The sequence below is a fragment of the Polyodon spathula genome, chromosome 4 (assembly GCF_017654505.1).
Source record: "Polyodon spathula isolate WHYD16114869_AA chromosome 4, ASM1765450v1, whole genome shotgun sequence".
Taxonomy (NCBI): Eukaryota; Metazoa; Chordata; class Actinopteri; order Acipenseriformes; family Polyodontidae; genus Polyodon; species Polyodon spathula.
This window is the reverse complement of record NC_054537.1, coordinates 8,744,058-8,769,289: the sequence shown is the minus strand read 5'-3', so window position 1 is coordinate 8,769,289 and position 25,232 is coordinate 8,744,058. Positions and strand designations below refer to the sequence as shown.

General features: G+C 35.8%; 1 protein-coding gene across 1 annotated transcript in view; it reads right to left on the bottom strand.

The window, feature by feature from the left end:
• c4h10orf67 (chromosome 4 C10orf67 homolog) overlaps nucleotides 1-25,232 on the bottom strand; it is a 50,257-nt gene extending 25,025 nt beyond the window's left edge. The window contains exons 1-13 of the mRNA XM_041246555.1: nucleotides 24,962-25,232; nucleotides 24,197-24,317; nucleotides 20,415-20,558; nucleotides 19,670-19,744; nucleotides 18,670-18,816; nucleotides 13,918-14,065; nucleotides 12,584-12,642; nucleotides 11,160-11,225; nucleotides 6,647-6,712; nucleotides 3,631-3,744; nucleotides 3,483-3,547; nucleotides 3,317-3,382; nucleotides 3,147-3,234 (exon numbers count right to left, since the gene is read on the bottom strand). Coding sequence (XP_041102489.1) covers nucleotides 3,147-3,234; nucleotides 3,317-3,382; nucleotides 3,483-3,547; nucleotides 3,631-3,744; nucleotides 6,647-6,712; nucleotides 11,160-11,225; nucleotides 12,584-12,642; nucleotides 13,918-14,065; nucleotides 18,670-18,816; nucleotides 19,670-19,744; nucleotides 20,415-20,558; nucleotides 24,197-24,317; nucleotides 24,962-25,056 — 1,254 coding nt within the window. The 5' untranslated portion in view covers nucleotides 25,057-25,232. The remainder of the gene's footprint in view (nucleotides 1-3,146; nucleotides 3,235-3,316; nucleotides 3,383-3,482; nucleotides 3,548-3,630; nucleotides 3,745-6,646; nucleotides 6,713-11,159; nucleotides 11,226-12,583; nucleotides 12,643-13,917; nucleotides 14,066-18,669; nucleotides 18,817-19,669; nucleotides 19,745-20,414; nucleotides 20,559-24,196; nucleotides 24,318-24,961) is intronic.

Below are 25,232 nucleotides of genomic sequence, written 5' to 3'. Positions count from 1 at the left end.
TACTATGCACACACACACACACACACACACACACACACACACACACTCCAAAGTTTGAGTACACTTGCTGGAAACTAGGTTTTTTTTATAACTGACAATGTTTTACGTCTTACACGTTTCTGTAAAAACTTGAAAATGAAAACGCATGTTACAATATGCAAAACAAAAGGAGTATCAAAGCAATGTTCAAGAAAATTGAAAATTGTCTCTAAATCTTGGATTCCTCAAAATAGCCAACCTTTGCTTTAATAACAGCCTCACAAACACAAGGCATTCAGTTAACAAGTTTCAGCAGGAAATCACATTAAATTTTTATTTAAAAATTAAATTTTTGAATGCAATTCACTTATGGTTATCAGCTTATATAAGTACACATATCATATAATGAAATATTAAGTGTTTATAGACAAGTTTATAAGTTAAAAGCATAGTTAATCATGAAAAACCTGGTTTCAAGCAGGTGTATTCAAACTTTTGACTGGTACCGTACACACACACACATATATACACATATATAGACACACATACATACACAGAGGGGCAGGGTGTACCCCATCACAATGGTATATACCCTCAAAATATTCCCTGATAAATACCTATCATAGTTATTTTGGATTAAATTAAAGATGTATTCACTATGTACGAACATTTTACCGATCATGTTTTGATTTTTTTTTTGTCAGAAAATTAAACATTTTGATATACTGTACTACAGTATGCATGTATAGAAACAGCTTTATAAACTTTATATTTGTAGAATTATTTTCCTCGTCTGGGTTGATGTTGACAGACATTGGCAGTGTAGAAACTTTACAAATTGGGAGTGTATTGATCTGTACCATTTTACGACTGTCACCTTGGGTCAGAAATTTACAATTTCAACCCAATCTCTTTTGTGCACATGTACAGTGTCCCCCAATCTATCAATGACATTTGATCTAAATATATTTATCAAAATAAAATATAGTTGTAATCTTGTGTGTGCAAAAAATTGAGTTAAATGGAGATTTAGAAGAATGATGTAAACTTTGTTAGTTTAAAATACATATGCAGCTGGTGACAGCAAGTATAACTCTTATAAATATATAAAAATGCATTTAAAAAACATCTCTTACAATTTAATTGGTACTTATTTGAAAGAGATCCGGATTTGACCGGTAGTGTTTCTGATTCTGAACTGGGGCCAGACGTGCAGTGCTGTGAAAAAGTATTTGCCCCATGTCTGATTTTCTGCAATTTTACACATTGTTCACATTGAATTTGGTCAGATCATTTTGTGGGTTGTAATAGTATATAGAGGGAGTCTGACAGAAAAAATGACACCAAAGTTTGGTTAACTACTATCATTTGTTTGGTGTGCAAGGTAATCAAACATGCAATCTTCAGGTGTGAAAAAGTTATTGCCCCCCTAGATAACTCAACCCAATTAAAGGGATAATTAGGGTCAGCTGTTTGAATAATTTGGTTAACAATCAGGCCTGATTCGGGCCAGCCCTGCCCAATATAAATCTGACTAACTTTGGCCCTTACCATCAGAGTGAAGTTGTCAGCACACAGGTTCTACAGGCACATCATGCCACGATCAAAAGAAATTCCTGAAGATCTCCGGAAAAAAGTTGTTGATGCCTATCAGTCTGGAAAGGGTTACAAAGCTATTTGTAAGGCTCGGGGCTCCACCAAACCACAGTCAGAGCCATATTGTCCAAATGGAGAAATTTTGGGACAGTAGTGAATCTTCCCAGGAGTGGCCGTCCTGCCAAAATCTCTTCAAGAGCAAGGTGTGAAATTGTCCAGGAAGTCACAAAGAACCCTAGAATAACATACAGGGATCTGCAGGCCTCTCTTGCCTCAGGTAAGGTCAGTGTTCATGACTCCACCATCAGAAAGACACTGGGCAAAAATGGGATTCATGGCAGAGTAGCAAGGCGGAAACCACTGCTCACTAAGAAGAACATGAATGCTCTTCTCAAGTTTGTCAAAAAGCACCTGGATGATCCTCAAGAGTTCTGGAACAATGTTCTATGGACAGATGAGTCAAAAGTGGAACATTTTGGCCAACAAGGGCCCCGTTATGTCTGGCGAAAACCAAACACTGCATTCCACAGTAAGAACCCCATACCAACAGTCAAGCATGGTGGTAGTAGTGTCATGATTTGGGGATTCTTTGCTGCATCAGGACCTGGACGACTTGCCATCATTGAAGGAACCATGAATTCTGCTCTGTATCAGAGAATTTTACAGGAGAATGTCAGGCCACCCATCCGTGAGTTGAAGCTGAAGCGCAGCTGGGTCATGCAGCAAGAGAATGATCCGAAACAGACAAGCAAGTGTACATCAGAATGGTTGAAGAACAAGAAATTTAAAGTTTTGGAATGGCCTAATCGAAGTCCAGACCTAAACCCCATTGACATGTTGTGACAGGACCTGAAACGAGCAGTTTATGCTTGAAAACCCACAAATGTCATTGAGCTGAAGTAGTTCTGCATGAAGGAGTGGGCCAAAATTCTTCCACGGCGCTGTGAGAGACTGGTCAATAACTAGAGGAAGCGTCTGGTTGCAGTTATTGCTGCTAAAGGTGGCATAGCTAGTTATTGAGTCTTGGGGGGCGATTATTTTTTCACACGGGGGCATTGGGTGTTGCATAACTTTCTTTAATAAATAAATAAGTATCACATTTTTGTGTTATTTGTTCACTCTGGGTCCCTTTTATCTAATATTAGATTTTGGTTGATGATCTGAGAACATTCCGTGTCAAAAATATGTAAAAATGCAGAAAATCAGACATTGGGGCAAATACTTTTTCATGGTACTGTACAAAGCCTCTCCAGCAGCTACTGTTAAACAGTAACCAGACGAAAAGCTGATATTAATGTATTTAAACCATATCTACAACCAGTTGTTTAAATGACATAAGCTGTCTATTTGTGGTATGGAAACAAATATGCTTTCAATTCAACAGAACCAATTATTGCTGTTTTGGCCAGTGAGTTAGGATCTGCATGGAGCAAGTTCACAAGACAAGCCACAAGATGGATGTGTTTATCCCAGTAAAATACATCTGAATCTGAACCCTCCTTCCACAGCAGCAGGATTATACTTTAATCAAAGCAGTCCTTTAAATTATTACTAAAAAAAACAATACATACCACATAACTAATGGCGGCAGAATGAAGTGAGGCTGCCTGTCGCTCCAGTGTCTGCCTTAGGTACATCTCATTCTTTACTGCATGAAAACTAGAAACACACAGGTCTCATTAGGAACACTAACTGGAATTAAACTTATCCAGTGTACAATTAAGTTGCTTATTCATAATACCTTTGCTTGAGAATAGAAAACTTCTTTTCCCATGTACGGTTCAATAGTTCTAACTGCTTTTTGAGGCTGTGGAAAACAAACACATTTGAATATTGTTTAGGTTCCTATTTCAACAAAAACATTTCATTTCTTCAGATGTTAAGCCATATTTCATTATCATTCCTACCTAGCAATTTGTTTCCTCTGCTGCTGCTCAATGTCCTTCGTGTTCTCAGGCTTACAAATTTCTACCTTGTGAGAAACAGATTATACTGTAAACCAAATTAGAATGAATCACAGTTTGTTTACATAGAACAAAACAAGATCATTCTTACCTTTTGTTCAACAACAACTGCTGGCTTTGCATTCCTCTGCAAATTCAGCAAATCTTGTTTTTCCTTTTCTAAATCAGTCACCATTTTAGCTTGTTTTTCTTGCTGAGACAACATCTAGATATGTGGGAAAAAGTAGTCTCATTAAAGGTATTATATGTTAATTTGATATAACAAAGGTTGTAGCTTGAATGAGAACAGTTAGATATCCAGGGATTTTGTATTATGCACAGTACGCATAAAAGTCATGGCACTGATAAAAGTAAATGCATCATACGGAAAAGGATTGACCAAAATATGTTCTCCAACTATAGTTCAACAAGACTGTTACTAAGAAGTGTGTTAATGTGACAAGACTGAGTAACACAATCTGAATGTGCTTATGAAACACTGAATTATATCATTGCTTGTTTGGTTATGGTTTTATAAAATAAACAGGGTTTTTTTCCTTTTAGAAAATAGGAATTAAAGCCCCCCACCCACTTTTCAACCAATCTGCATGTTGGAAAATGTTATTCACAGAAATTACTATTAAATCATGTAATGCAATCACACCAAATTAGTGTCTAGTATGCATAATGCCTTTGTGTCTATATGCTAGTTCGTTTCGAGGGTGCAGGTCTTGAAGGGCATGTCAACCACTTGTAGATTCTTGAACAACTCACTTTGTTAGGAAACCATGAAAGCATCTACAAAATGGGAGTAGTTAAAGATCTAGCTTTGCTTTTCAGACTAAGATTGTGGTGTTGTGCATTGTGAATCACAGCTTTCTATCTATGGAAATTGCTAATGCCTTTATGCTTGTAACTAATCATGAAGCAAATAAAAGTTCAGTTTGTTGGCAGGCTCTCTCATATGACAGGGAATGAGTAGGTAGAGGTGGTGATGCATTGTATTACGATGTATCCGTCCACAAAATTTGGTTTGATTCATATACAGTCAACCATTTAAAATGAAAAACTGTGGCAAGGAGAAGTTACAAGTAAATAGATTTTACAGTTGCTATAAACAAATCGAACCCCTTTTGGTACACCATGCTGGAGTAAGCTACAGAAACCATTGTGTTGTTTCTTCTAAATATTTTATCTCATAACCTAATGTTTGCATAAATAATATAACTACTGAAACGTTTTTTTTTTGTTTGTTTTTTTTACTTCAGCAAAATGTTATTGCTTTTGGAAAAACACTTTTGTTTAAGTGCAAAGGTATCTTGTAAAGCGCTTTGTGATGGTGGTCCACTATGAAAGGTGCTATATAAAATAAAGATTGATCGATTAACATGACAAGAACATTTCACAATTTCTAACACTCACAATCCCTATGCATCTGCAGGGAGGATAATGCTTTAGAAATACTGAACCCAGAATGTATGGAGGTAGACACCTGTGGTTGACAAAATGGGACACATCTAGCCTTGGTCCAAACTGATTATTCAGGTATTACCAAAGCTTATACCAGCCACTGCAGTGGCTTCAGATAAGATACAGCTGGCTTTACCTGCCACTGTTTTGATTGGAACTCATTGATGGAATCTTCAAAAGACATAATGCAGATATTAAGAGACATAAAAGAGATATGAACTGAGAAGAGATGAGGGTTTGAATGTGAAGTACACACCTTACCCATTTTTTAATTCTAATCATGCAGGCCATTATGCTCAAACAATGAAACTTTATCATGTTTCACAGTTTTTTCAATGGTGTTTCAACAATAAAGAAATCAACAGTGTGTGTGTACGAAGTGATCAAATGCCAGATCTAGGATAATGCCTTGTTTCAAACCACCTGCATCATTCACAAAGCAGTCCAACTCTAATCTCTGCCTGTATGACAAGAGGAATTAGAAATTCAAGTATGGTGTTGGTCTAATATGTTTCACCATGTTTTAAATAGAACAGAATTATGCAAATGATGAGGCAGAGTTCAAGTAAATAATACCATACAGGGCTGAAAATACTGAAAATAAATAGGCCTTCCAGAAGATGAATACTGTAACACTTTGTGACTTCGCACATGATTTTCTACCACATCACCCCTGAACCACTCTACACTATACCTTTTCGAGGTCTCTTACATTTTACCACTAAAGTAGTTTTAAAAAACAGACCCACTTGAAAAGGAACATTTACACAATCACAATGACAAAGACAATGCTCATTAGTTAATGTCCTATTTATAATATGGGTTACAAATATCAAACACTGTGCAGTCATTACATTGCATTGTTGACAAAAGAGATATAGCGTGTGCATTACCGCTACCTCTGGCCTTCCTGATACACCAGTAAGGTATTTAAAGGTATAGAATACTGTGACATGCACACAGCTTGGACAATCCCCTTGTCTAGGGCACCAGATCTGTTTTGTTGTCCTTTTTTTAATTCACATGACAAATCTGAATAAAGCCATGTATCTTTGTTAATTTGGTGTTACTGTGTTACATAAACAAAACAGCCTCCAGAAAGACAGTTACAGTACAAGGGTTTGTTTTCGTCTAAGGAGGATTGGGTGAAAAAGGTAAAATAACATAGATTGCACAGCACTTGTCTTTCAAGAGACATATAAGTGCAACATTAGCCATGTCTGGATAGTATCAATTGTCATGATTTTTTGTTGTTTTAGAAAATCAAAATATGACTATATATATATATATATATATATATAATATATATATATATATATATATATTTATATATATTATATTGAAGATGAACAGAACAAAATAGAAAAGGAAATATATTTTAGGTTTCAGCTAACAATAGCAAACAACGTAGTGGTTTTGCCAAGCGCCATGCAGTTACACCAACCAAGGAAAATACTGATCTGCCTGGGGTGAAAACAGAATGTGCAAGTTTTACAATAGGCTAAGCATCACCATAACCACAGATCACACTACATGGGTGTACATTCCATGATTTTGACACCAAGCAAAGGGTATAAAAAGGAGTTGCACGTATGTTTAGTGATTCTCTTGGTCAAACATTTAGCGTAAACTAAATAAAACAGAAATGCATCACTTACATTTTTCATACAAAGCTCTAGCTGTTTTTGCATTTGTTCTTCAAAATCTTCTTTTTGTTTCCATAACTGTAGAAAGGCAACAACAGTACATTAATGCTTTCAATTCTTTTTTTAAATGGTAAAGTCAAGTGCTGTCTACCTGACAAGCCATAGTGCCTCACAGTCTGACTGTCATGGAATGTGTGTGGATATAATTGTTGATCTACTGACTGATCCATCTAGCCTCACATGAGATTGTGAAGAGTGGTCCCTACCTGACAATATGCTGGTAACACAGACTCTTGATACTGAATCCCTTTTCCTGACATACATGAAGGGCCCTTTCACAATGGGCACGCTTGTAAACGTACAGAGCACAAGCGTGCTGAGAACATTTCCCTTTTACTCTACACATCAGCAAGAGTGCTGAGAACACATGATCTCCTTGAAAGCGCATGCTAGGAAGTTAAAATGCTTACAGCCATGGGGAATATCCAGTTTGCTTGTGTTTTAATGGTGTGGTATTTAACACATTTTGTGGACAAAATACACCCACAACACAGGCATAGGCATGACAGGAATGGTAGAATATTTGTACAGTTGCACAAGAGGAAACAGAACACCTATCTTCCTGTGCACCAAATAATGGTAATATCTCCAAACCCATCTCAAGTTTCAAGATAAGTAATAATTTATTCATTAATTCAATTATTTGTTTTTACCAGAGTGCTATATCTATCCAAGTCTGGAATATTTACAGCAACAGCTTCCGGGAGTTTGACCCTGTTTGGTACACTTGATAGTTTGATGCATTCACAAATGAACCGAATACACTTTCTTTCACACTGAAGCAAAATAAGCAAACTACTGAGTGTGGAGGCAACCATACCAAGACCACCTCTCTTAGGAGGGATCGCGTCAGCTGAGATATTTTATTCCCTTAAAAAACAATTATTTTATAAAACAAAACTATGGAAACAAAAAAAGAACATTTGTTTCCATAGGTTTAAATCTGCGAGGGAGGTTTCCAGTGACAAACCATAGCCTTTCCTAGTGTTGTGCTCAGATAGCACAGTTGGATGTAAGCTTTTTTCCTGGTGAAAAGACTTAACAGCCCCAGCCTAACCACTTGACTTCTGACCACAAAGTTACAAAGATCAACTCCCATTTTAACGTTTCAGTGCATTTCTTACAGGAAAATCTAGGGGATGGATGAAGCTAATATTTAAAAGATGTCTAATATGTAACTGTTTTATTTGCAAAATCACAAAGAAATGCAGAAGATGCTGATATGTGGCAACAGGCAAAAATATTTAAGTTTATTTATATATTTTTTGTGTTGGGTTAGGGCAATGATTTTCTTGAGTTGGCAACTGGACGGTGGTGGTACTGCTGGGGTTGCTACAGAATTTCTGTATGACTAGTACTGTACTACTGATTTCTCAGTGCTGGTAAAATGTGCTGAGGATTGGCTTATGTGCTATTTTTTAAATCAAAATGCAAAAGCAAAATGCAAAATGCAAAAAAAAAAAAAAAAAAAAAAATATATATATATATATATATATATATATATATATATATATATATATATATATAAGAAAGATGTCAAAAGGTTCAAAGCAACACAGGGCATCACATGCTTCAATGCTATGTACTGTTTCATGTTGAGGCTAATCTGTTGACATCAATGGTCATTTCTCTTCTGCCTGAGTGCCCATGTGCACTGACTAGAACAGAGACTGTCCATAGACCACCATGGGTGGAAACATAGTCTGCTCATGCGTGACCATGATTGTAGACCAGTTTTCCTATGTTGATAATAAAGGGGTTATTGATCAGATTAATGTAGAACAAACATTTTAAGCATCTAACACAACACTATATTGTGCAATAATTGAGAATAAGTGAATATTACATTATTATAATAGGGTAGTAGAGTTTTAGGTTGACAAACATCTGCACAGTTGGAAATATCCAGCTGTCGTAATTATAACAAACATGACTGCTTGTGATGTCTTGTTTTGAACTGACTTTGTAATATAGGTGTTATTTGTTAAATTAGATGACCTTAACCCTTATTATCAACAACACGATATTGAGAATAAATATGATAGAACTCTACAACTATAATGTAAACTATTGTGCTTTATTGACAAGTTACATACTGTACATTAATTATACTTACTGTACAGTAATTCTGTTAATAGTTATATTATTATTTGTTTATTATTATTTGTTTATTTAGCAGACGCCTTTATCCAAGGCGACTTACAGAGACTAGGGTGTGTGAACTATGCATCAGCTGCAGAGTCACTTACAACAACATCTCACCCTAAGGAAGGAGCACAAGGAGCTTAAGCGACTTGCTCAGCCTCACACAGTGTCAGTGAGTGAACCGGGATTCGAACCGGGAACCTCCTGGTTACAATCCCTTTTCTTTAACCACTGGATTTTTATCAGCATTGCATATGGCCTAACACGGTTTACCATCAAAAAGATCATTATCCTTTATCATAGTTATAAAAGATCTAACTGATACCTTCCAAATGCACATCAAATACAGCCGACAAAGCTGGGTCACCAAATGGTGTTCTACAAATCCCTGATTAAAGAAGGGTGTAAATGTATTATCACTATTTACAATACGATGGATCACATTGATACGTGTAACTATTAACTTCGGCATTCTCTGTTTCAAGTTGATAAGAAACCATAAAAAAATACAGAGTTAATATGCTTCATTTACCAGTTGCTACACAGTACAAGTGTCTGAGTAAATCAATCATTTTACTGTGCAACAATCTCAATCAGATGAGTAGCCTTAAATTAACTTGGCACAACTGTGATGCCGGGTAGTTATAAAGTAAAAAAACAACAATATCTAAAGCAGTATTGGTTTTCTTATGATACAGAAGAAAAATATTGTATTCATTCATTTTTTCTATTTATGTCAGGCTGATCATTTTCTTTTCACTTAGCATAATAAACGTGCACAAAAGTGCCTCTGCCACAGCTGATCAGCAAGCAACCTAGTGAGAACCACAGGCTGAGAAGCAGTGAGAAAGGCAAAGAAAAGATTAGCCTGCAGGAAGCCTTAAGGCTCCCCCCCCCCATTTTGTTTAATTTTTTTAACTATATAAAATAGAAAATAGAGCTGCAGTGTGTTGACACTCATCCAAAAATGCTGAACAATTAAGCAGCACAGTTGACTTTAAATAAGAAAAAAAATGAACAAAGTTTTCATACATTGCAATTTCTTCACCACATCAAAATTAGAATAGATGTGCCGGCTGTTCTCGTTCACCAGAAACCTTCACTGGCTTTGGACCCAATGAGTTCAGTGAACCCCTGATCTCAATATGATGTTGTGAATCTGAATGAAGAATGATGCTTTAATATGCTTTCCTCATTTTGAGCCTTTTGTGAGGAAATGTCTTTAATGGAATATACCTTTGACAACATACAATTATACAAATTATAAATACAAAGTAGAAATAGAGCAAAATACTTTTTTTTCATAATTTTTCTTCATGGAACTGCTCAAAGTGAACAAGGCACATCAGTTTTTTTTTGTGCATCAACACCTGCTTTTATGACCCTTTTTTTTTTTTTTTTTTTTTAATTATCCATAATAAAAGATATTTTTTCATGATCCATAATTTAAAAGAAAACAATTCCAGTCATATATAACACATATTAGGGTCAAATTCTCAGAAAGCTGTTGTGTCAAACGTCATTATAATTTTTACTCCTGATACTCCTGATTACACCATTGGCATTTTGTCTAGATCTTGAGTCACCTAAAGAGTAGACCAACTGCATGTTATTAAGTGCTTATTAGTATAATTATGTAACCATTCCCAGAAATGTGTTGTGATCATGTAAATACAGTATAATCGCAAATCTCGAAAAACTACTCACTTCTAAATCTTTTGTAGTCATTTTTGTATTACTTTAGTATAAATACATATTAATTTGGATTCATATGTTGTTTTTTTCTGACTTTATGTGAACAAAAAGACACACATTTGCCTGTTTTCCCATTGGAAATAGTGATATTTTTAAATATCACTGTCCTGGTCACAAAAGCAAAGTTTGTGGGGAATAATAGCCATTTTCTATATTTTTGAGGCATAAGCAATTAGGAAATAACACTTACTACCCAGGAACAAAAAAAAAAAAATGTTACACGGTGTAATCAGCAAATGCAAACACAATGTACATACATACAAATAAATAAATAAATAAGGCACTTCAGACATTTAAGTATGTTAATTCCTCAAAAGGATCATTAGTAGACTATTTAAGCATGCAAATACCTAAATATTATTAAGCTAACATAGTGCAACAAAATATCTGAGCAGATCTTCTAAACCGTAACAGGATCTTTTATTTACCTAGAAATCTCTCTGATATTCTCTCTAGAAATAACAAGGTTTTCTGAAAATCTTTCCCATTGTTACTTTAACATGTAAAAAGTACATGCAATGTTATTAATTGGTGTTAATTATGGGTAGCAGTCAGAAAAACTCACCAAACTTCTGGCTGTATCTTTTTCTTCCTCTAGGTCCATTTTCAGTCTTTCATTTGTAGCAGTTAACTGAAATGTAACAATAATCTCAGTGTTAGAGCATGATATAAACAATGCATTAATACATGATGCTCAAAGTATGCTCACATGAATCATCACCTTAATAAGAAACAGATCTTGATGATTTTAACACAGTGATCATACAAGAGAAAAAATGAATACGGTAATAGGACAAACTTCCTGTAATTAAAACTAGTGGAGATAACTTGCCAATATATAATAATCCATCCCTTGCCACAGATGCAAATTCAAAATTAGAGCCATTAGTAACAAGAGAAAGTAGATCGGCATGACTTGTATCCTGTATGCACACACAATTGAAGTGTATTATACCAATACCTGGGCAGATGACTTTATATCCCCCTCAACACTCTCCCAGAGATGATATGCATCCACAGATGGGTATAAATACAGTACAGTATTGAAGACCACTTGCACCTTTGTGTGGTTCACACTAGATTCTGAATGTTGCAGATAAGCATTCTTTAGACTACATGTTTCTGCTTAGATTTCACAAAACTCTTACTGTGCTGATAATAATGTTGCTGTTTTAAATAAAGCTGTCTTTATATGCCTAGTAACGAGTTGGAAAAGAATACATAGAGGAAATACAGATCCAGGCAAAAATGAAACAGGATGGATAAAATATACAAGATAAAGACAAAAAAAATGTAATAGGATGGACGCAATATACAAGATAGTACAAATATAACTGAGACTTTGGGGGGACATTATACAAAGGTAAGATGGCCAGTTGATGGTGTTAAACAGTATGTTTGCTTTTGTATTTCGTTTATTAAGGTTTGGGAAGCATACGTTTATGTTTGTTCCACAGAACGGATGCTTGCAAGTGCTCTTGCTTGTATAGTGAGGGAATTGCATCTTTTGTAGTGACGTAAGAGCCAGAGGCAGCTAGATCTTTTATGAACAAAAGGATGAGATTTTTTAATTCAATTGAAAAGGTCCAGCCCCTATGTATATATTATACCTAAAGTACAGTTTGTAGACAAGGAAGCTCCATTACACTGTATTGTCTTTGTTACTTTCATTGCATTTCAAACCACACAGCAAGGTTGTTGTTTTTTCTAACAATTCAGGTTGTCAGTCCCGAGGGAAGCTGATTTCTCACTTTAGCTCCTAACATTTCTGAAATAAGATGAATCGCAAGAATTACAGAAACTAAAATAATGCCATATTGCTATCTGCTGATGATTTGGCACACCATCTAATGCAAAAACATCACATCTTTGTGATTCCAAGAAAACTGAACATTAATCACTCAATTCCCAGAACTACTGTGTGCAGATGCTCTTTGTCACCGAATAGGGAACAAAACAACTAATGATCTTTAGAAGGGTGACCAGTACCTTGTTTATTGTGGTTTGATCTTTTTCAATTTTTTCTTTCATTTTCTGAATATTCTGTTCTGCAAACAAAAGAGGGAAAAGGCAGACCATGAAATTACATGCCCATGTTCTTTTGTACTCAGCCTGAATATAAAAGGACATGGGCATGAAAAGGCTACTTGAATCCACAGTGGACAGAGGTCCTGGCAAAACTGTGACCCTAAGAACTGCCCTTGACATTCACTGGCTTCATCCCGCTGTTCAGCCGGCTGGACCGATAGATATGAAGAGTAAGTTCAAGGGCCAAGTGTGGCTATGTGCCCAATTCTCTTCATCAATACTAACCCTGGACATCCTTAGTGTTAGTCACAGCCAATGTAAAGTGCTTTAGCAGGTGGTTCTTTATCTCCTCAAAGAACTTTGTATCAAAAGATGGGATGCACCATTAAATTAGATAACAAACAGCAATAAGTAATATGGTCTGTCAAATTCATCTTTTTAATATTTACTTGTTTCTGTGTTCAATCCAATTAAGTAGAAAAGTGTGGGGTTTGTGTGGGCAAACCTATTTGTTTTTCCCCCCCCCCCCCCCCCCCCCCCCCCAATAGGAGCAAGATAAATTAATGGACACACTGCTACTGTGTTTGTTTGGCCAACAGATACGAAACAAGGTTTATTCATATGGTTATCTCAGTGAGGGAATAAAGGAAAAGGAGATAAAGGAAAAGGTATCATTACTTATAAACTCAAGCACCTGCATTAATGTATTTTGTGGTCAAAATGCACCTGTCAAATATTTACTATTTCTTACATGTTCCTATGAAAATACATATCTGAAAATGACTACTGATGTGTCTTACTACTAGCTATAGTACACTATGATGTTTTTTTCACAACAGGCATAGTATTTATTTTTTAAATAGGCACATTTTCACCATCTTCTTTTCAAAAGTATTAACTGACTGAACGTCCTTTGCTTACACTAAGCATATCATTTAAAATGCAGGGCATGGTTCTGTTTAAAAACCAAATTGACAACTTATCTTATTTAACAGTTAGCTGTACAAATTAAATCCGGACATTTGAAAATGTTTACAAATATATATGTCATTTCAAATGTATCTTTTTTTTTTTTTTTTTTTTTTTAAAGTATAAAACATTATTTAACTATGTACAGTCAATAAATGCTCTAACTATAAAAAATGTGTTTTTACTCTATAAGGGGGTCAATTCAGAGGCTTGCTATATAAAAGAGGTCATCTATTCAACAAGTTTGAAGACCACTGATCTAAAGCAATAATCTGTTTTCAAATGTACAATATTACTACACCAGGATATATTTTGGTTAATTTTACCTTGCTCTCTTATTTGCATTTCTCGGTTTTGAAGTGTGTCGAACATTTTCTCAATCTTCTCTTGCAGTGTGTCAACATCCTTTTTTAAAATCTCGTTCTCCTCTTCAAGCCTTTCTTTTTCAGGGTCCTCTTCTGGCTCAAGCATAATCTGAAAGATTACAGAACCCCCTTTTAACTCCAGAGTGCGAAAACAAAAGGCACACAAATCAAGCTGCGTGGCAAATATGAGTGGTATTCAGAAACAAAGCTATCGTACAACTTTCTGCCGCCTATGATTTATGCAGAATAATAATAGGAAAAGCACAAAAAGGAAAACTTGGGCTTAAAAGAGTTTTGCCGGAAGAAAGAGGCCAGTACATTACATACAAAGACCATAATTCATGGGGACATTTTTATTGACAGGAATAATACATATCATACTGTTTGTGTGCCCCTGTCATTCAGGTCCATTTATTATGGAAGTCCACGGAGGCAGCTGGGGCCTTTCCACCCACATTTCTCCCTGATGCTTTTAACAAGTGCTCTTCGTAACTAGGCAGGGAGGGGGAGTTTGCTTGGGCAGCACCAGGGGGTTTGCAAAGTGCACAGCTTAGGAGGGGGGCTTGTTGCCTTTGTACCATTCCCCAGTGACAGTGCTGCCAGTGTCACAAGGATCACATCACATGTCAATGTGGTGAAGTTTGCAGACTGGAAGCCGCATGGAGTCCATCAGGTCCTGTGATATCTACGCAGTTGGTTTTCCACTTTGTGCTGGAGCCACCCGGAGGCCATTCATATTCTGAACATTAAAATGGCTTTCCATGCCTGTCACACATAAACTGTGCAGGCGTTCAAAGCAATTGAATGCTCCTGTTAGAATCTCTCCGTCAGAAGTGGTTACCTTATAAGAGGAGTTCAGAACAAAACACAACAAAAGTATTCAGTCAACTTTTTAGGGGGCGTGTTTGCTTTGACATTTGCATATGCACTCCATGGCCTAAATACTTTTCTTTTTACATTTTTTTTTAAATGTATTGTTTTTAATTTGGAAGGCTGCGTTTATGATTTTATTACGTATGTGTTTAAATTGGTTATAGAATATAAAACTTTTTCGGAACAGAGGGAGAAAGCCTGACCTTTTTGTGTTCCTTGAAACTTTCTGTAGAACACTGTAATCATTTAAAATGAACATAATTTAGATCTTTTATTTAACATCATGTAATCAAAACAACTATAACATTATATTGTAAAAAATCTACCAGAAGTCATAATAGTAGTACAGTATTTTATGTAATATTTTTAAATTGCTAATTTTTCCATCCATATGGAAAATTGCAAAGTGGTATGTAATTCAATATGTTGCCATAACATTATTTAGCAGGTTTCATTCGGCTTTATGAAGTAAAATTGGCCAAAGCTGTATTTTGATATTACTGTGAGGCTTATTTCTTATAAACACAAAATAAATAAATACTAAATATTATTACTCAAAAACTTTCACATGTGTAAACTACAGCAGTTTACAGCTTTAATATTTACAGTTGATGACCAGCAACGCCTTCCCTGACTTCACCAAGAGCAACGCCTTCCACGACTTCACCAAGAGCAACGCCTTCCACGACTTCACCAAGAGCAACGCCTTCCACGACTTCACCACCAGCAACGCCTTCCCTGACTTCACCAAGAGCAACGCCTTCCCTGACTTCACCAAGAGCAACGCCTTCCCTGACTTCACCAAGAGCAACGCCTTCCCTGACTTCACCAAGAGCAACGCCTTCCCTGACTTCACCAAGAGCAACGCCTTCCCTGACTTCACCAAGAGCAACGCCTTCCCTGACTTCACCAAGAGCAACGCCTTCCCTGACTTCACCACCAGCAACGCCTTCTCTGACTTCACCAAGAGCAACGCCTTCCACGACTTCACCAAGAGCAACGCCTTCCCTGACTTCACCAAGAGCAACGCCTTCCACGACTTCACCAAGAGCAACGCCTTCCACGACTTCACCAAGAGCAACGCCTTCCACGACTTCACCAAGAGCAACGCCTTCCACGACTTCACCAAGAGCAACGCCTTCCACGACTTCACCAAGAGCAACGCCTTCCACGACTTCACCAAGAGCAACGCCTTCCACGACTTCACCAAGAGCAACGCCTTCCACGACTTCACCAAGAGCAACGCCTTCCCTGACTTCACCAAGAGCAACGCCTTCCCTGACTTCACCAAGAGCAACGCCTTCCCTGACTTCACCAAGAGCAACGCCTTCCCTGACTTCACCACCAGCAACGCCTTCTCTGACTTCACCAAGAGCAACGCCTTCCACGACTTCACCACCAGCAACGCCTTCTCTGACTTCACCAAGAGCAGCGCCTTCCACGACTTCACCAAGAGCAACGCCTTCCCTGACTTCACCACAGAACAGCTTTAGAAACCAGAATATCTTAATGATGTCCACATTATTTGGATTTAAAAAGAAGAAAAAAAAGAAATAAAATTAAAGAGAATAAAAAATTCACCAAATAATTTTCAAGTAAATATAACGAATACACTACACCTTACGGTTCACATATATATCACTCAAGCTTGTTCTCTCATGTTTTATATTTTACCAAAAGCCTTATTATATACAGACGGTGATACATTATTCTTTAAATTAACGTATAATATAATATTACAACACTCACTTTCTTTAAAAAAAAAATCCATCCATAATTCCATGTCGGGAGGTAGCTTCTGGTATAATTTTATTTTTCTATCTGATACTTCCCTTGCCAAGCATCCTCTTTATATTAACCAGTCTTTTAATCTTTAACTGACTTTTTAGGTAATCCAGAACTGTACAGATGGAGAATATCCTACAGTTATGATTTGAGTTAATCCATAAATTAGAATGTTAATCTGCAACCCTACTGCTATAGCAAAACAGAATATGGGGGGGACTGTCAAACTGGAGACAAGCCCCTTTTATACAACATAAACTGTATTTTCTGTTTATGAACAGAATAGGTTCTTAATTAATACACATTTATATATATATATATATATATATATATATATATATATATATATATATATATATATATATATATATATAAATAAAGCAAAATTGTCTATTCTCCCATGGCAGGTCAGTGTAGTGACCTATCAATGTAAAGATTATTGGTGGCATTTTCCATGGACAACAACAATCTCTGATTTATAAAGTGTCAATCATATGTAGAGTATGTGCAATTTACAAATGTGACTATAAAAATTAATCAGTGCTTACAAGGAATATTACAATCCTGCAACTAACACCAAAAGCAAAACACTGAACAGGTTTGCTAGTGGAAAACCACTGCAAAGGGTCCTACAGCCTATGTGTGGGACCCTCATAATTGAAGAAGTTCTTAATAAACAAAAATATCTTTAAAAAGAGATTTGTCTTTGTTTTGTGTTTTTCATTTAGCTCTGAGCCAGTCGTCCAAAATACAAAAACAGTACTACATGAAAAAGATGGAAGTATCAGAAACAAAACAAACGTTTAATAAGGATTAACAGCAACTGTTAGTCAGTTTAATAAGCTTGGGCGTCATTTCCTTGGCAGAGATTTAGCATCAACAGCTGATTATACAGTACAACATTAAGTAACCAGACTAAGGGGTGTGTCCATCTGCTTTATAGACTTGAATATTTAAATTCATACTGTATGAGGATTGGATTTATTATAAGTAACACGTGACAAATGTTTTTTTAACAATGTACGGTAAATGTGTTTTTGTTATCTGCGGATCACAATAATAATTTAGAGGGAAACTGAGTTGTCTCTCCCCTGATAAAGCAGCAATTTAGCCTGTGCTTTGAATGAGTATCCTTTAGCTCTAGCTCCACCATGTGTTGTAGAGCAGAACTGCAGATAATTAACTATTCAGTCTCCTGTCGCAGAGTACCCTCATTAGCAAAATGAACAAAGGGACAATTCTCTGTAGCTACAGTCATCTGTTACACTTTGAGTGGCAGGTTTTGTGCTGGTGTTCTTTCCACCATCTGCCCACAGCAGCAGTCTTTGGTTTGATAAAACTAAAACACTAAGAGCAAGCAGAGTGGGGAGAGGGCTGGTGAAACCCATTAAAAAACAGTAATTAAATGAAGGCACCTCACCTTCTGACACGTAATATCTTATTAATTAACCCTTTATGTTCAATTATTTATAATAAGATAAAGACATGAGTGAAGGTGTGATGAGACTGTGATTTCTCTCAGTACAATACAAAGCACTGCTTGCTATGCCTTCGGAAAATCTGAAAGCATTTTTTGACAAATGTAGGTAGATTTGGCACAAGAAAACAACAATGACAATACTTGTCAGAAATCCCACGTATTTTTAGTAAGACCTGAGAGAAATGCCATCATTAAGGCTGCTACGCACCAGAAGTGATGCGGCAAGAGGCACTGTGCAGTGATGCGTCAAAATGAATAGAACATATACTTATGATAAGTATCTTTCACACCACACACGACGTGACAGGCGATGCAGGAGCAGATTTATATACTGCCGCAGATTTAAATACTGCCAACTTTAAATTTAGAAACCAGTTCAGTCATGGACTTCAATCTACTGGGTTTTCACTGGGTTTTGCAATGTTAAGAATGAAAACACCATTAGGCATCTCTTACGTTAAAGGGTGGTGATATTTATGCCATCCACGCTTTAGAATATTAAAATAGACCAAAATCAAGTTGAGCCTGGGTGGTATTTTGAAAATGATTGCAATTAAATCATAACATATAGTTACCTTAACCTCCTTCCCACTCTGGCATTCCTGCAACTGTCCATTTAGAGACTCAATTATAATGTCTTTCTGCTGGAGCTCATTAATCAGTTCCCGCATTCTTTGTGGCTTCAATTCAGATCCATCCTTTTTGTTTCCTGGGTAGTGTTTCTATTTCAATAAGGAAATATTCTCATTTCAGAAATGCATTTGCTAATTACAAAATTATTTTAACCTACTTTCTGTTTATTTTAATTTACATTTCTAATTTATACAAGATTGTCTGATAAAGGAATACAGCGAGAGAGAGAGAGAGAGAGAGAGAGAGAGAGAGAGAGAGAGAGAGAGAGAGAGAGAGAGAGAGAATCTGAAGACTATGTACAGCTACATAACTCTACAGTAACTGCTCCCCTGGTCATATTTACAGTTTTCTTTGTTGGAATGTTGTAACCCCTAGCAAAATTAATTTTAGATTAGATTTAAAAATCAGCTAGGTGATCTTTTTGATGCTAAATCCAAATATTGAAACAATATCAACTTCAAGTCTTGTGGTGTCTGCAAATGCAGCAGAAAGCACATTGTGAAAATAAGAGAAGCCTCATGATAAGAACTCAAAGGAGCAGACACACTGGCACCGATACAGAATAGCAGGTTTAATATAAATGCAATCCATTGGGATCACTTTATTTCAATCAGGACACAATAACAGTATACCTACGATTCTAAGCAGATTTGTGAATAACTGCAAACATTTCCCAGGTGAGTTACTTAGAAAAAAAGGTACATTTAAGATATAGTTTTAGCTTTTAAGATACTCGTAACAGAAGGCAGACATCAATACAGTAAGCCTGGTTTTAGAGACAGGACAACAGATAATGTTTAATTAAAAACCAATCTGCCTAATTATCTTTTATATAAGATTCTTGGCACTGGAGCATCACAGTTTATTTCTTCCACATGTTTCAATTAACCGATATCACCATCATTTTTCTAATCTGTAAATCTCAACGATAGTGATCCCTACCTTGTGGCTGCCTCGCAGCACTGCAATTGCATCATGGAGCTGTTGCCTGTAAGACTTTCGCAGCATTGCACATTTCTAAATGGATTCAGACAAAATAATACATTAGGCCCAGGTTATTACCTAAAATCATACACGCTGCAGTTATAACAATTACAAGCAAGTCCAGCATCAAGTGTATTAAGGAAGACAGTAAACAGTAAAGCTCTTGCCTGATGAATATTCTTATTATTGTAACAAATTATAAACAGAAATTACAGAGCTGGAATAATGTTAAAATACAAAGACCATCTATTTGGAGAAGTACATGTAATTACCACAATGATTTCAAAAATTGTTGTACAAGACATAAACAAATTATTCACGTCTTGCTTAATTATAATGTTGTTGCTGCACTTTAAAAACTTATTGTATACCACAAATAGTCATTAAAAACAGTTGAATATTATGTATTTATTTATTCTTTATGAAATTAGGTGGAAAATATTTTTGGAACATCACATCCCAATTTTCAAACTTTCACATAACCATAGCGCATAACTGGATCTATATGATGAAAAACAACTGGTGGCTTTCTGACATCACTGGGGCTATGTGTTCTGTCATTTCCAAACTATTTCTAATATGCAACAGATTTCATTGTTAGCCCAGCAATTCAAACATGTTTATTACACTGGTATTACCCTTCTGCAAATCCAACATACGGTCCTGGGGAAAGATGGGTACACTGAAAGAATACATACTGTACCTCTTGGTGTTGCCGTTCTAGGTCCAGCATCCTGTCATTTATTCTTGTGGCGAGGGACACAGACTGCTGCTGAAGCTTTACCTCATAGTCGGTCCGTAAAAATGTTTTTTGTAATTCCAGTTCCTTCTTCAGGGACATTATTTCCTAATATAATACACAGAGAAAAATACTGTTTCAGATCTTCAAATACCACACTGCCCTCTGTCTCACTGGAAAACCACTATGACTGTGTGCCGTGGTTCAACCAAGCTACAAAACTGACTACAGGCATTTATATAGCATCTCAGACGGCTGATAATTCATTATTACTTCCACGTGATGAAATGTAATCATTGTTTTAAGGCGATTGTATTATTTGTTGGTGGTAACATTTCCTCATAACCCATTATGATGGATTTTTAAAACATGTTTTGGTGTCCAGTCATCCTTTCTAGGTTTAATGTACTCGGAAAATCAAATGTGTACGTTATGTATCTGGGTTTTCTAGATAGATAGATTAGATAGATACATGTTAATTGTGATATTTTTCGCTAAAATAATGCCATTATCGCATAAAACTAACCACAGTTCACAGCTGAGGTACTCTGGTGGTCTGATCTATCCCCAGAGATCACAACAATAGAGGATGCAGAGGGCCCCTAAGAATAACTGGAAACAGCAGCTTCACAGCAGGAATCTAGCAGGCATTCAAGAAACTCACTTTAACCCTTAACTGCTGGAGCCTGGTCAAAAAGAGCTGTGCCCGAGATGAAATCCCTGTTAGATTGTTTTCATTCTTCTTTGATTGTCAACATGCTCTATGGGTTACAGCACCTTCATTTCTGATAGATGTCTTGTCAAGAAAGATTATTTTAATCTACATTTATTTTTTCTTGTCTTGTCAAGAAAGATTATTTTAATCTACATTTATGTTTTGGTTTATTATGTTAGTACAAATTGTTGTAATCCCCATTAGTTAGTACAAATTGTTGTAATCCCTGTTAATATTTAAAAATAAGCGCATTTTAAGGTAGATATCAATATAAGGTAGAATAAGGAAGATTTTCTATCAACTAAACAATTTAAAAAAAAAAAAAAAAAAAAAAAAAACATTTCATGTAGCTTCAACTCTCTCAAAATATTTTTTTTAACCATGAGTATTCTTTCCACTTTTCTATTAGGGCCCTGGAAAGATCACAACACAAGATGAACTCAGTTAATAAACTCTGACAGTCATCACATCAGCAATAATGACTTCATAAATCCAATTGCCTTTAAAAACTATGAAAGTTAGATCTCATTCCAATACTACTGTAAAGTCCTGCCTTTAAACCTGCCCCTCACAAAATGAACATTTCAGACTGACTTAAGAGAGATCTTTACCCAAGTATGTGATGCCATAATGTTAGTCAAAAAATCTTACTTTCATAATTTGTGTTTGATTTAGGTTGAAATAAATACACATTAGAGCATCGTTTTTGTGAGACCATTTTGCACCGTATTTCTGAGGCAATAATAATGACAAGAAAAACAAAGCTGCAAATTGGGCTCCCAGTGTTCAGTTTTACATACACCTAGGCTAGTAGTTCAAAGGCGGGCCACAATGTACAAAATGTTTGTCTGTATGAACACTTTACATTAAGCTTTACTGTTTTTACATCAAGTGTTATGTTGCACTATTGCAGCAGTAGGAGATCAAAAAGTGGACCTCAGGTTACAAAAAAATAAATAAATAAACAAACAAAAAAAAAAGTTACGATACCCTGTCCTAGACACTTGCTGGCCTATCAATTTGTTTATCCCTGCAGGGAGGAATAACACAGGAACACAATCATATGTCTTGTGTTGTCAAGAGCCTTCCCTGCTACTTCTTGGTACTCGCCTTGTGACCTTTCAGAAGCAGCATTGCACGGCTTTATCAGGGCAGATCTCCCATATCTCCACCCAGCATGATGCAAGGTATGTGCAGGGCACTTCATAATGAACTGAGTTTATATATTGTAATTTGCTGTTGAAAATAAAAGGAGCTCATCTGAATTATTAAACAGTTGAAACCTAGACCCATGGATGGCTTGTATCACTTTACTTCTTTAACTTACTACTCTCATAGTAAAATGAAGATTATCATATTAAACTATACGTATCACAAACCACAGTCAGTAGTGCTAAATCTGGAATTATTTACAAACCCAGTTACCAAAATATCATGGGGGAATATATTTAGTAAGGCCACTGTTGCAAGAATAAATAATCTGTTATAATTTGCTAATTTAGTAAGTTCTCAAATAGTAAGACAAATAGTCTTATGCATATTATTTTACTGTTTAAACAATGCATAGCGTTTCAGTAAACAGAAGCTTTACAGGTCATATTGTACATTTTTAAAACAACAATTTAAAAAAAAAAAAGTGTCACGTGAAATGCAGAATAAAAGGATAGCTTGGGTCACACTTCAACAGTTAAAACTATGTAAAGATCACAGACCAGCATCTCACATGCATTACTGTGAGTTGTGAGGTAAGACATTTTATAATATAGTCTGTTAAATAAGCAAGTTAATGTATCCATCCCTGGAATGCATCAAGTAGTCTGAATGCTGCTTCTTCCAAACTTTTCAAGTAAAGAGCCATATTTACTAAGTTTTTACAATATTCCAGTGAAAAGTCTCCAAACCACCCTTCTTCTATCTTATTATTCTGAGAACAAAAACGGCAACAAACTTTGCACTGGAGCAAAGGCTTAGTAAAAAAGTCAATGAAACCATCGTATGGCACATTTCATATTCAGACACAGGAGGGTTCCTATTCAGTGAACAGCAAAGCTGTGCTCTTGCTTCTTTCACTTTACTCAATGCTGATCCCTGCTGGGAGAGAAGAAGCTGAAGAAGCCTCTGATTTTTTTTTCTGCAAGCAGTGGGTTGAGTCCAAGAATGTGTGTTATTTTACCCCCTGTGCCACCAGAGGAAAAAGTGACAGCTTTGCCATGCTGGTGTGCGATCCGGAAAAACACCCACCCTATGGCAGGTTTTATCCCAGTCCTACCAACAAAGAAAGGATTCTAAACTCTATGGTGACCTCATCATTAGGAGGGCAGCACAATTGTAATGAAAACAGATTGTTTCTTCCTGTGCATCCAATTTATTGCAATTCACAATGATGGAATTTCCATTTTATACCAAGAACAACAAGAGGAATAGTACAAAGCACTGCACCAGACCAACAAGAATGCTTTTCTTTTAGGAAAAAAAGCGATTTTTGCCTCAAGTGGTAAATTAGCATATAAACTTGTATATTTTTTTCTTTCTTTTTTCAACGTGTATGGTACTCTTCTTTTATTCCATTATTGCTCAGATAGTTTAAGAACTTTCACAACCACATTTTTATAACAAAATTAGCTTCAAGCAAACATTATCCTATACTACGTTATAAGTATACGTTATACTACGCATTGTGTTAAAGTATTATAAATCCCCCAACAATGACTTAAGAGAGTTGGCAAATAAGATATACTATTTTATTGCAATTATTCTATTACCTTCCATTGCATACAGTCAAGGCTATTCTTGGCTGAACAGATCCTCTTCAGTAAGCAAATGCTATCCATTTTCTAGGAGAGCGGGATGGTACAACAGGCAACAAATATACCCATCTGCATTTATTCATCATTGCCAATACTTGTTAGAAAGCATTGTACCAGACTAGGACTGCATGAATCTAAATGTCGACACTATGGAAAACATTACAACAACTGAGCTATTCCAGTACCCACATTTAAATGTGTAATCATGCTGGAAATGTCATTACCTTTTCTAAAGTATCTGTAACTTCAGCCAGATCCTTTACTTGCAGTATTTCAGTGGCATTAGTCTGTGTGCACTCATCTTTTCCAAAGTAGCCAAATCTCAGCTTGTTTGCTAGGGAATATCTAAGGAAATATGAATACAAAAAGAGATATGCTATTATATATATATATATATATATATATATATATATATATATATATATATATATATATATATATATATATACTTTGAAAGAAAGGGTGTTTTTTTAAATGTACACAAAAGATTTTAAAAAGACTATAAAAAAAATTTTATTTTCAGGATGTTTGTTTTTAAACAGCTGAAGAAGCCCAATACCCGGAAAAAAACTTTTTTTATATATATATATATAATATATAGATATATATATATATATATATATATATATATATATATATATATATATGTCGTTTAGATGGTCCTCTTACTACAGGAAAACTTCACCATCGAAGTGGAAGCTTAATTTTGAAATAGTTTTCTAATTTGCCTGGACGTTATAATAAATCCATCAACCGGGTTTTGTTGATTTTCTATCCTAGACTGATTGAACAAACATAGCCAGCTTAACTTTGTTAACATGGTCACGCCAACACAAAATACCATCGGTCAGTTCCTGCAAATACAAGTCTAGATATAATAATAATAATAATAATAATAATAATAATAATAATAATAATAATAATAATAATAATAATAATAATAATAATTTCAGGACGTTTAAATGGTCTAAAAATATTGGTACTGGTACCTAGAATATTCTTCGATTTCTTTTGAAATGAATTCCTCGGTTTCCCGTTCATCGTCACTCCCGTAGTTTTCAAAGTTGGGTACAATTGCATCCATGTTTTTCTGTGGGGTTCAGTGTATTTATCCTCTTCTCGTTTACAGTGACTGCCCGCGTCCGTTTCTATAGTGACGCCGCTGCATCGAAGTAGACCGGATATAAAGTTTAAAGCAAAGGCTGTTTCTAAAGTTCAGACAGGGTGCGTTGTTAAATTCAGCGGTGCGCTGCAGCGCTC